This window comes from Mustela erminea, chromosome 16 (assembly GCF_009829155.1).
Source record: "Mustela erminea isolate mMusErm1 chromosome 16, mMusErm1.Pri, whole genome shotgun sequence".
NCBI lineage: Eukaryota > Metazoa > Chordata > Mammalia > Carnivora > Mustelidae > Mustela > Mustela erminea.
The window spans coordinates 81,901,916-81,914,314 of record NC_045629.1 but is presented as its reverse complement, the minus strand read 5'-3'; the positions used below and the strand labels follow the sequence as shown (position 1 = coordinate 81,914,314).

Here is a 12,399-nt window from a genome sequence, read left to right as displayed (position 1 = left end):
AGGGCCTTGCAGGGGAGAGGAGGCGGCTGTAGCTGGGAGCTGTTCGCAGCAGGAGTGGTCACTGTCACTTGACGGCTGGTGTCCGGGCTCCCCTGTGAGCCGACGGGACTGGGATGTGGGAAGACGCGTCCCTCTGGAGGAAGGAGGCCGGGGAGGCGGAAGCAGCACTCCAGTGTGCAGCTGCAAAGCCCCAGGTTTTAGGCGCGGAGTGGAGGGACGCTGGTGTCCTCCTGGGCCCTAGGTGTGCCGTCCCCGTAGCCTCCTGACAGCTGACCCTGGACGGTCAGCGCTGCGCCCGCCCAGGCCCCTCCGCACTCCAGCTTCCCTCTGCCGTTCCGCTCCGCCTCCCTGTGGCTTTCCCCACGGGGCAGTCCTGGGGCTGGAGGCAGAACTTTGAAATCCGGGAGGTCGTTACTCACAGTCACTGGGTGGTGGGGGCTGGGGTGTCACTCGTGTTTTCTTGGTGAGCGTTGTAGGCTGCGTGCGTCGTATTTCTTGGACGCAGGTGAGCGTAGCTGTCCTGAAATGCACTCCCTGCGGTGGCGTCGCCATCTGCTGGGGACACCCCATGTGTCAGGCACGCGCATACGACGTGTCCTTCTATGTGGTCTCCTCTGAGGAGGGGGCTCTGACTCTCGGGTTATGTGACGCAGTTTGTCCCCCAGCTAGCCGCTCCCCGTTGCACTGTGACGCCGTCGTTCCGTGGGCCCACGGCCGGACTGTGAACAGCGTCAGCGCCTCTTTGTGGAGCTGTCCTTCCGGTGTGCTTGACACACGGCATCGCCTGACTTTCAGGGGCACAGTGCGCGCTCTGCTGCTCGGGAACCGCCTGTGCCCCTCCCGACAAGCGCGCTCTCGGCCCCCGCCCCACCGCCGTCTGCTGACTACCAGCATGTTCTCTGTGCCCAAGAGTCTGTTTCTTGGTTTGCCTCTTTTTTTCCTTTGCTCTTTTGTTTCTTAAATTCCACACGTGAGTGAAATCACAAGGTGTTTCTTTTTCTGACCTACTTCCCTCAGCGCTACACTCTCTAGCTCCGTCCACGCAGTTGCGGATGCACGATTTCGTTCTATGGTGAGTCATACTCCTCTGTGTGTGCGTGTGCGTGTGCACGTGTGTGTGTGTACGTACACGCACCGCATCTTCTTTATCCGCCCGTCTTCTGAGGGACGCGCAGCTGCTTCCACGGCTCCGCGGCTGCGGCCGCTGCTGCAGTGGGCATCCGGCGGTGTGTCTCCCTCTGAATTCGTGTTTTTGTAGTTTTGGGGTAAATACCCAGTGCAAGTTGCTGGGTTGTAGGGTGGCTCTATTTTTAACTTTTTGAGGACCCTCCACACTGTTTTCCAGAGCGGCTGCACCAGCCTGCGTTCCCACAACAGTGCACGAGGGCTCCCCTTTCTCCGCAGCCTCGCCAGCACCTCTCGTTCCTTGTGTTGCTGATTGTCGCCATCCCGACTGGCGTGAGATGGTGTCTCATGCTCAGAATCACTCATGATTCACCTTTCTCTGATCATGAGTGATTTTGAGCATCTTTTCATGTGTCTGTTGACCGTTTGGATACTGTCTTTGGAGGAATGTCTGTTCATGTCTCCTACATTGGACTGTGTATTTGGGGGTGTGGAGTTACGGAAGTTCTTCGTGTATCTTGGGTATCCCAGTTTGTGCGTCCGGCCAGCTCTGGTGTTCGGTCTCGGCACGTTCCATTACCCGTCATCCACATGGAAACTTCTGTCCACTTTCCTCAGTGGGCCTGGGGACCCTCCTCAACTAGTTTCTTATCAAGAAAACCGGAGTTTGGGCAGTGTGTTCTGCAGGCCAGGAGTGGTGCTGGGTACTGAACAGCCCCACGTGTGTGCCGTCTGGGCAAACAGCCTTCTAGCTGGTAGGTAGGGAAACAGGTTTACGGAGCTTATATCACTCGCCCGAGGTCATAGAGTTAGCAGGTGGTGGATGAAGGGTCTGGACCCATGTTGCTTCTACTGAGTAGGACGGGCTCCAGTGTGTGGAGTCCGAGGAGGGCACTGAGGTGACAGACCCTTGACACGGGCACGCGGGAGCAGCTCTGTCTTCGAAGGCCTGCTGGTGCTGGGAACCTGCAGGACAGGGCAGTGTTTCCTGGCTGTGGAGGCGAGTCTTCTGTGGTTCGGTCGTACTCGGAGGGAGCGGCGCGGGAGGGTTGCTGTGGGTGCCGTTGCCGGGGCTTTTTGGCTCTTTCTGGGCTTGTTCCCCGGTTCTGCTCCCAGAAGCAGGAATAACGTGACCTGATTGGAAACGTGCTAAACCTATAAAGTTATCGCAGAAGAATGGTGTAGCCGTGGAAACCAGTCGTTCAGGGAGCCCTTCCAGACGTGGGAGATGATGCCATGTGGTTCTTGAGGTTTCCCAGAAACGTTGCTTCCCCGTTACACCAGCGCTGACCGTGTCTGTCTGTGCTGGTGACTGGTTTTCGGCCAACTGCCACAGACCCACGTGAACGATTTCTAGGGTTGAGACAAGAGGTGTGTGAAATGGCTTCAGATTAGAAGTAATATTCCTACAAGCCAGGCTCTACTATGGCCGCTCTTAACCCTCAAATTCCCCATCTGTAAAATGGAGCAACCTTCATCTGTAGGGTTTTTGGGAGGCTTAATGTAAGAGCTTGGCAGGGGGAAAGGCTGGACCAAATCAAGAAGTAATAACAAACAGACTTTATTCTTGTATTAAAAGAAAAGTAAGATTTGACTGAGTCCTGCTGTTTCAAAGGGAGCAGCGGGGCCCGGGGTCACGGACTGGAGCAAGTTGTGGGCAGTTACTCTGCTCAGCCCGGCTTCCCCAGGGCTGGTGAGGCTGGCGCTGACCCCCGAGTCAGGGCCTGTGTGCACACGGGGTGGCAGAAGCCTGGGGCGGCCCAAGGCTCCACCAAAGCCCTTCTGAGGCGTCAGAACCCGGGCCGGCCTGTTGTGGGCTGGGGAAGTGAGTTGGAGGCTTCCCACCCAAGTGGGCCGATGCTGCGTGTGTGGGTCCGGGTCCCCATAGCCTTGCCTGTCAGGAGCGTCCAGCTTCGGCCTCAGGGCTAGACTAGACGGAAAATGCGGGAGCTGGCTGAGCCCTGGAGCGAGCAGACAGGCACGGCCACTCTTCCTGGCAACGTGCCCGTCCCCCCAGTGACAGCACTGCTCCGTTCGCGCCCCGTGCCCGCTGAGGGCCTGCGGGAACATGCGAGAAGGTGGGCGAGCGGGCCTGCTTTTGGGCTCTGTGCATATCTGGCTCCTGGGAACAGGCTGGTGCGTGGCCCTTCTGGTCGACAACATCTTGTCTTTAAGAATCCCCGAGAACAGACCTAAGCCACAGCCACGCTCGCGGCCGCTTCCACCAGGGGCCCCCCCGCTGGGAGCCGGGTGTGGTGCAGTCTGCTTTCCCCGCAAGCTCGCGGTTGAGCTGGAGCTGGTGCTCAGGCACCCTCACTTCCTCTGTTCTGTCCGCGGCCCTGACACCCCGCACAGCCCATCCCCTACCCTAGTCACCCACTCACAGCACCCAGGCCTTGCTTTCCTGACCTGCAGTTTGGGGAGAACAGTCTGTTCTCCCGCTCGGCGGGTCGTGAAGGGCCGTCGAAGGACTGCCGGGCGCCTCGGTGGGGAGGAGACGTACACCGGGGCTGTCTGAGCCGGGCACTGGAAGGTGGGCCGAAGCCTTGGCCAGGGCCTTCTGGTTAGGGAGCAGCCGAGCCCCCCAGCCGACCACCCCCCCGCCTCCTACACATGGGCCAGTGGTGGAAGGTGTGCCGAAGCCTTGGCCAGGGCCTTCTGGTTAGGGAGCAGCCGAGCCCCCCAGCCGACCACCCCCCCGCCTCCTACACATGGGCCAGTGGTGGAAGGTGTGCCGAAGCCTTGGCCAGGGCCTTCTGGTTAGGGAGCAGCCAAGCCCCCCAGCCGACCCCCCCCCCCCCCCGCCTCCTACACACGGGCCAGTGGTGGAAGGTGTGCCGAAACCTTGGCCAGGGCCTTCTGGTTAGGGAGCAGCCGAGCCCCCCAGCCGACCCCCCCCCCCCGCCGCCTACACACGGGCCAGTGCTCTGTCGCGTAGCCTTGCCAGGCTTGGCCCTACCTCCTGGCTTCCCTGCTCCGCCCTGTGCACGGGCTGCAGGCCGCCGCCTCGTCCCGGAGCCTATGCAGGGACTTGGCCCAGCTGGGTTGGACACGTACTTGCTCTCCTGCTGCTTTCGTGCTCCGTGGGATCCCACCAACACGTCAGCCCTGCCGGAGCGAGGGCTTTCCTCCCGCTGCTGTCTGGTCCGCAGGCCTATGAGAGCGCCTGGCACACAGCAAGCATTCTAGAAGTAGTTGTGGAGTGAACTAATGCACGGTTTGGGGCAAGGCACTTCCTAGACAAGAGGTGTGCTGAGTCGGAGGAGGTTGGCTGCTGGTAGGTGTCCCCGGCTCCACAGAGGCTACTCTGGCATGGAGGTGAGCCCGGGGAGCTGGTGGAGGCTGTCCGCGCGGCACTTAGACAGTTGCACGTCCAGACCCCTGGTTCCCTGGGCCCGGGGCCTCGACGTCCTGGTGGCCCACGGCCAGCGTGATCTGTGGCTGCTCTCACTCGGAGTGGTTTTATTTTTCGTCTTTTGGTTCTGTTTCCCCGGGGACGTGGGACTGACAAAGAGGACCACAAAATGAATCTCAGTCAATTTCAAAGGGTTCTCAGTTTGCAGAAGTATATTCTCTGACAGTAATGAACTTGGAGCCCGACAACCAAATCTTGGTGGATTTTTCAAAGTTTGGAAACAAAATGACACATTTCTGATGAACCCATGGGCCAAAGAGGGGAGAAAAAATAAAAATAGAGAGTATTTGACACAAGTGAACATGAGAGCACCGCGCCGTGTCTGTGGGCTGCCGCCAGAGCCGTTTTCTGGGGCGCGTGTCGTACTGGAGGCCTGTGCCAGAGGGGAGGGTGGTCTCAAGTTAGGAGACCTAACTCAAGTTAGGACCCCCACTTCAAATTTAAGAAAATAGGAAAAATGGGAATCAAATCTGCCATAAACAAGGAAATAAAGATCAGAACACAGAGCAATGAAATCAGAAACAAAAGCCAAAAGCTTGTTCATTGAGAAAAGTGAATGAAATTTAGCGACTTGCAGCGAGCTGGATGGGAGAGGAAGGCCCGAGGGCAGCAGGAGAGGTGAGGTCACTGCAGACTCCAGAGAGAAGGGGGAGGGGCAGAGTTGCGAGCACGTGATGCCTGTGAATCTGAACGCCGAGATGAACGCTGGACCACAGATTTGGAAGGCCCGACACTGCGGAGCTTACGGACAGGGCTGTGCTCGGTGGCTGTTTCTGTGTCCATTACGGAAGTAGACTTTTTGGTTAAGACCTTCACCATAGAGCATATCCGGGCCCAGGTGGCTTCGCTCCTGCATCTCACCGGACATTAAAGGAGGATTAATAGGAGTTTCACTTGAACTCTTATTTGAACCACTTCTTGGAAGTGGAAGTACTGCTGACCCCTCTGTGAGGGCCGCACTGCCCCGTTAGCAAAGGCCGACAGAGTGGAGAAGAGCGACAGGACCCCTGAGCACGGTTCTGGGTACCATGTTGGCATACTGGATTCCACCACAGGTGAAATTCCGAGGACTAGGTTTAGCTGAGGACGGTGAAGTTGGTTTGACGGCAGAGAGCTCACAAATGCAGTTCTTGATGCCAACAACCCAAAAAGAGGAAACCGTGGGAGCATCTTACCAGCGAGGCAGCATCTGACAAGGTCCCACGTCCCTTCCTGACAAAACTCTCAGCAAACTGGAGCTAGAAGGGCCCTTCCTCAGCCGATCACACGCTTACGGACCCCCGATCACACGCTTACGGACCCCGATCACACGCTTACGGACCCCTGGTCACACGCTTACGGACCCCGATCACACGCTTACGGACCCCTGGTCACACGCTTACGGACCCCGATCACACGCTTACGGACCCCCTTCACCTCCCGCTGTGCTTCGGACGGCCTATGAGGGTCATTCCCCGCCGGCAGCCGCGCACCTGCCTGGGCTCCAGAGCCGTGCCCGCTCGCACTGGTCCTCGCTGGCGCTGGCTGTCCCCTTGGATTGGAGGTTCCCTCTCCGTGCCCTTGATGCCGGGCATGTTCCCGTCCCCTCTTGGGCTACGCTCTGCTGTTGACTTGTCTGTGCAGCCTTCAACAAGCAGAGCCAGTGCTGCCTCCTGTCCCCGCCTCCATGATGGCTCTTGCTTAGGTCCCCAGTTCCTGTAGCTGGAAGCTCCTCCTGGCTGCGGCGTCTCCCCGGGGCCTGGCACCGTGCTCAGCCTTTCGCAGATTTCTCTTGACCCAGGTCGTCCGGGCTGCCGTCCAGCTGTGCCCTCTCCACGGGAATTCTGTTTCCTCTGACGAGATTTTCGTCATGTGGCAAAGCAGGCCTGTAAAATTCATTTCTTCTCCATCATTGTGAGGTTTAACTCTGGGATTCTTCAGAATCGCAGCCCGTTCGGGTGAAATCTTACAGCATGTTGAATGTTTCCTATTGTGTTAGCTTTTATAATGAAGAACTGTAGATGTTCATGAAGTTCTTATGTGCTCTTACATTCCGGTAATTATGTTTATAAATGGATTGATTGGAGGAACCTGCTTAAGAAACTTAGTGTTGTTTTTTTTTTAACTTGACTATGTGAATGTGAAGAACGTGTTTTCTTGGTCAGAGTTACCTGTGAGAAAATGTTCCATGAGGCTTTTGGGGGCTGGGGGCAGTAGGTTCCCTTCATGTGGGTGGAGAAAGCGTGTCAGGCTACTGGTTCATGGTCAGGTACTTGCTCAAGGATGTGGAGTGTGCTGGCCGGACCGTCTCGGGATGTGGAGCCGGGGAGGGAGCACTCGAAGCGGGACTCACGGATGACTTCCCTCCTGCTCCCAGCCTCGCCAGTGTGCATGTGGAAACGCCCGAACAGCTCTGGGAGATTAAGTAATGAGCCCAGGGGCAAGCGGTTACACAGAAGTTGAAATGCAAAGCCTGTTGAGTTGAATCCAAAGCTTGGGCTATTTCTACAATATCGTGCTGCCTCCCTGTATAATTTCTAAATCTCTGAACTTACTGTGAGGCACAAAACATTCTCTATTGATTTAAGCCCTATTTATAGAGCCGGGAGTATAAGCCTTTTGCCTATCTGACCTTCCATTTCAGTCTGTAAAGTGTGGATAATCAGACTTCCTCCTGGGCTGCTGTGAGGAGGAAAGCGTCTGCTGTTAGCCTGCGGAGATAAAGCTTACAAAATGGCCAATCCAGTTCAGTCCCAAAGTATTCCTAATCTGTCCCAGTAATAGTCAGAAGGAATTTCATTCTACGAAGTGAAGCATAAAAGCTTTAAGGAATCCTTTAATCTGCTCAACTTCTTTAAAACTTCGTAAGAAAGTCTGCAGTAAGAGAAGGGGAAGAGTCCCGCTTGTGGAATTCTGAAACAGGTCAAGGAGAAGTCGGAAGAATGTTCTTGAGGTTCCGTAACACCTGTGGGACTTCTGCCTGCTGTGGTGACACAGTTCACCTGAACCCCCATAACTGTTTCTCCACCCTGTTCACTAGATGACTGTTACATTCCTAGCTCTGGATGGCAGAGGGTGCGTGTGTGTGTGTGTGTGTGTGTGTGTGTGCGCGCGCACGCGTGCATGTACACGCACGTGTGTGTGCATGTACACTACATGTGTGTGCACGCATGTACACGGGATGAACTCCTGGAGCTTCCCTTATGAGGGAAGGGGACAGACAGCAAACAGACATGTCACGTTATGGACATTGCTCTCTGGAAAGTGACAGTGGCCATGGACTGAGCACTGCCTGCCAGTTCTGGTAGGGCCGTCAGCAAGGGCCTTTCCGCAGTGTAGCCGTGGGTGCTGTCGGAGACATTTCCGTCGTCTGCGCCAGGGACAGTTTGTTGTCCTGAAGTGGGTTGCTCTTTGGAATACAAGCCATTTCCCCTGAAGATGGTTAGTCAGACCCAGAAGGGCAGCCTCTGGCCCTGGTCCCAGCCGTTCAGGAGACAGTGGGGTCTGAGCCCCTGTCCCTTGTATGGTGGTCGGGACCGAGGTCACTAACTCTTCAGGTGCTCGGCTCCTGCTGGTTATTTGAAAAGCTGCCCAGGGAGAAGCAAGGCGGGAACTTGGGGCTGGAACCTGAAGCTCGGGACGGAATCTGAGTGCGCAGACCTGGGTGTGGGCAGGCTGTCCTGCTCTAGGATGTAGAGACAGCAGCTCGGAGTAGTAGCTTTTCTTACCCTCCAGTCCCGTGAGCCTCAGAAGAGACGGAAGGCTGAAGAAGGAACTGACACAAGCTGCCCTGAAATGGTGAGAAGGCGGGGGGCCGTTGGGAGAAGTGGGGAGCGTGGAGAAAGGGGCTTGCATCTCGGGCGCTGCGTCTGGGTCCTGTCTGCGCTACTCAGTGACACGCATCAGTGTTGAGAGGGCGAGGGGAAGTCCCAAGCCTGGTTGGTTGTGAGGTTGGGCCTGGGGTGTGGGACCTAGGAGGAGTGGGTAGCAGGAGTCACGTTCTGACGGTGACTGGCCAGAGCTTTCTGCTGGGAGGGCCGTGCACCAGGTGGGTCAGGGCGCCTGCACAGATTCCTCTTACTCAGCCGTGTTCTGTCCCTGCATCAGCCCTGTTTGCCCTGAGGTTTAAGTTAGGCCACGTTGTGCCCTCAGGGCTTTAAACTCTGATTTCCAAATAGGCCATGAAGTGACAGTCTTAGAATTTAAGTTCTTAATCTTACAATCGCCTCTGGATCACAGCACTTAAATGGTATTCTGTATTAATGAGATTGACATAACCTTCTTTTTATAGATGCTCTTAGCAATGTGTGTTTCTGATCTTTGTAACTGGTGTAGTTTGGGGTTTGTTTTCTCGCATCGACTGTGGCCTTCAGGCTGTGACTTCATGGATTGTGTGATAGAAGCTACTTCCTTTGGGCACTTGTGGTTATCCAGTAACTTCCCGTTGTTTCTGATAGTCTTTGTGTCTTCTGAATACGGGTGATACCTTGTTTAAGCCCTGGTGATGCAAAGAATTTTCTAGTCCATGAAATTTTGGCATTGGTCATCGTGACACGCTTCACGATTGCTGCTCAGTGCGATCACTTCTGCGTCGAGTGCAAGTGCTGGTACACCTTTTCCTTTCCTCCATAGTTGATTTGGAATTTCTCCAACAAGCTCTTTCCATTAGGTTTGATCACGCGCTTCTCCTAAGCCCTTAGCATCTGGCTTAAATTCTCCGCATATGGATGACGACTTTCTGGGGGCTTATCTGAGACTCTGCTGATGAGCTTGAGTCTTCACCGGCTCCTCCCGCTTCCACCGTGTCACCAGACGGAGCACGAGTGGGCACCGCACCTTACCCCAGGTGCCTCTTCTCTCTCCTCCTTTGATAGAGGTGGGGTAGAGGTCTTCTCGTGTTTCTTTCCATTCCTGGCCTCCCACATGATGCTTCCGTCCCTGCCAGACCCCGGCCAGCCAGGCAGTGTCCCACAGATGCCCCCGCACCGGTGGCTCGCGGCCCGGCGTGCTCTCCCACGGCCACGCACACCCACTGCCTCAGCGGAGGCTGCGGTCCTTTGTCTTTCTCAGCTGGCCTCGCCTGTCGTCCACCTCGCACTCCCCTTCCCCCAAACACTGATTTTTTTCCTTAATCTCCTTCTGCGAGAGAACTTAGTTTAATCACACGAAGCCCCAAGTGACCGTTGTCATTTTTGATAGGCCCTCACGGAGGCGAAAGTGGTTAGCGCTGCTGCCGCCCCGATCTCACTGACCAACACCGGGACATCGGTGCAGCATGGGTACACTGAAATGGGCCAGATAGACTTTTTTGTCATTACAGAAACGGTGCCAGCAGAAGGTAACTCGGTCATGCAGTTAAGACCAGTGCAAATGAAGGGCCCTGGGAATCTCCAGTGGGAAACCAGAGTGCATACCCTGGGCTGTTCTCACGTTTGCGTGTGGGTATGTGGGGTGTGTTTTCATGACGATGCACGCACAGGTGTTTGGGCGTGTTCTCATGAGCACGTGTACGTGAGCACCTGGCATGTTTGTTCCTGGGATCAGAACTGGGGCACGGTGTTTTATAACTTTGTTCCATCAGTACCATTCCACTTTATATTTCCGTAAGTGTTCATTGCCTCCAATATGCAGGAGATATTAAAATTTGTCCCATTTGGTCTCCAAGTTCTGTTTTAAATAACTAGTCAGAACCAGAACATATTCCGGGATCACTCACAGTATCTGGTCTGTGTTGTGTGATGTCACTTGTTGTCTTAATCCAGCACTTTCTTTTTTCTTTTAAATGCTTGTTGAAATGACCAGGCCATTCGTCCCACCTCCCGGACTTGTCTACTTGCTGCCCCACAGCATTACTCAATCTCTCTCTCCCGATTTCCTGAAAACTGCTGGTTGTGAGTAAAGGCCTAGTGGATGCAGTGGAAACCTTTCTGGCTAGACGGCTCCGTGGGTGGCCTGGCTACTTCAGATTGTCTCACATCAGAGACACCCCATAACTGACTTTCAGGACCTCAGTGAGGTTGAGTTTGAGACCTGGAGTGGGTGACGGTGGTCTGAGCCCACCCGTTCCTCCTCTTGCTGCTAGAGAGTATTGTCGCTCCTCGAGCAGTGATACGATGTGTCAGTCACGCATCTGGTGGTTTTAGAATCAGTTTATCATCCTCGCCTGACTTAATGTCATTATGATTTTATGAAATGTTTTTCCTATTATGTCTCTGCTTTGATCATGTGACCTTCTCCTGTACAGTAGCGCTGGTAGCTCCACTGCGGGGCGGGCCTATGGGGACAAACAAGAGGTTCCTGTTTTCTTTTTAGTCGTTAATTTCCTGTGAAGGAATTGTGTACAGACTTCTTCAAATGGTGAGAAATGAGGGTTTCTAAAAAAAATTTTAAAGGATTTTATTTAGTTGTTTATTTAGAAAGGGTGAGTTGGTAGAGGAGCCAAGGGAAGGAGGAAGTGTCTCGAGCGGATTCTGTGCTGCACGTGGAGCCCGAGGCAGGGCTTGATCTCATGACGCTGAGGTCATGACCTGAGCTGAAATCAAGGTTCAGATGCGTCACCGGCTGAGCGACCTGCACCCCTGGTGGGTAGCGGTATCTTTAGTTCCCCCAAGGGCAGTTTTGAGACTGCGGTGACCCGAGGGAACGTACAAAGTCCTACCGAATACAGTTGTCTTACTTACCAGCATTACAGATCTCGGTGGTCTACGGAGAAGCAGTGCTCAGGAGGACGGACTTCGGTGTCATAACTTACAGCTGTGCCCCCGTAGGCGGGTTACTTAAGCTCTCTGTGCCTCTGTCTCCTCTCTGGCACGGGTGGCCACTCCTACTGGTCTCGAGGGGTTGCCGAGAGTTAAGCGCTGATGTGGGCCATCGAGACAGCCCCCGACATGGGGGAATGCACAGCGTCACTCTCCCTCTGCAGCTGAGCAGCAGCCCGGCTCATGCACACCCGAGACCTCATGCACACGCCTGCCTCAGCGCTCTCAGTAATTCTGTTTTCCCACGCACAGCTGTGTGGGAGGACACCCTGGTGACTGAGCCCTGGGTCTGGCGCGGGTGGGGAGGGGCTGTAGACGCCCCGCATCTCTCTCAGCTGCACAGCCCAGGACACCAGCTCTCCTGTCCCCAGGGGAGAGCTTGGATTTGGAAAGGTCACAGAGATGTGGTTTTGTGGTTTGTCTGGAAAACAGCTCAGGGGTTTGAGAGCCAAGACCTGTCCGTGTTGTGATGTGCGCTGGGAGCAGTGACCACCAGCTCCCTGCCGTTTGCAGACACTTGGGAAGAGCGGCGGCGGAAGGACCCTCTGAGGCTTGTTCAGGCTGCCTTTCCCCAGGGAGCTATTAGCTGTGAAGGTCGTGGTAACTTGTCGCGCAGCTGCAGAAGACGGCCGCAGCCGAGGAGTGTGGGCGAAGCTTCGCCTCCAGTGTGCTGTTCTTGAGTGGCCAGCGGCGTGGGACCCCCGGCTCTCTCTCCGTGGAACGAGGCTTAGCACGTACCCTTCCTAACAGTGCGGCTGTCAGTGGTCTTGTTGGGGTACAAACCCAGGCTGTCTGACTCCAGAGTCCTGCCCGCAGTGCTGAAAGCTTCCGTGTTCCGTCCTCCGGGCCCTCCTGCTCCACCGAGGCTCTGACTGTGTTCCGTCATGTTTGTCGGGCACATGCTGTCCCTCGCAGAGGCTCAGAGCGCTGCTGGGGACACAGCTTGATCTCTAACTGCACGCTGCTGTCCTCCCCGGCTGGGTCCTCGTCCTCTCCCTGCGCCTAGTCCCTGCTGCCATCCTTCCCCCCGAGGGGGAGTCCGACGTGATGTGTCACCTGCGTCAGAATGACTCCGCTAAAGTATGACTGTGTTTTCACGTTCAGCGTCAGGGCCTGTCGTCT

At 55.6% G+C, this 12,399-nt stretch overlaps 1 protein-coding gene across 7 annotated transcripts in view; it reads left to right on the top strand.

The window, feature by feature from the left end:
- Positions 1–12,399, top strand: part of TRAPPC9 (trafficking protein particle complex 9) — a 500,764-nt gene that overhangs the window by 160,318 nt on the left and 328,047 nt on the right. The window contains exons 17-18 of one of the 7 annotated variants that reach the window (XM_032316504.1): positions 273–282; positions 516–1,111. The exons of the other annotated variants lie outside the window; for them this stretch is intronic. Coding sequence (XP_032172395.1) covers positions 273–282; positions 516–961 — 456 coding nt within the window. The 3' untranslated portion in view covers positions 962–1,111. Of the gene's footprint in view, positions 1–272; positions 283–515; positions 1,112–12,399 lie in introns of those variants that run through there. 7 annotated transcript variants of the gene reach the window in all.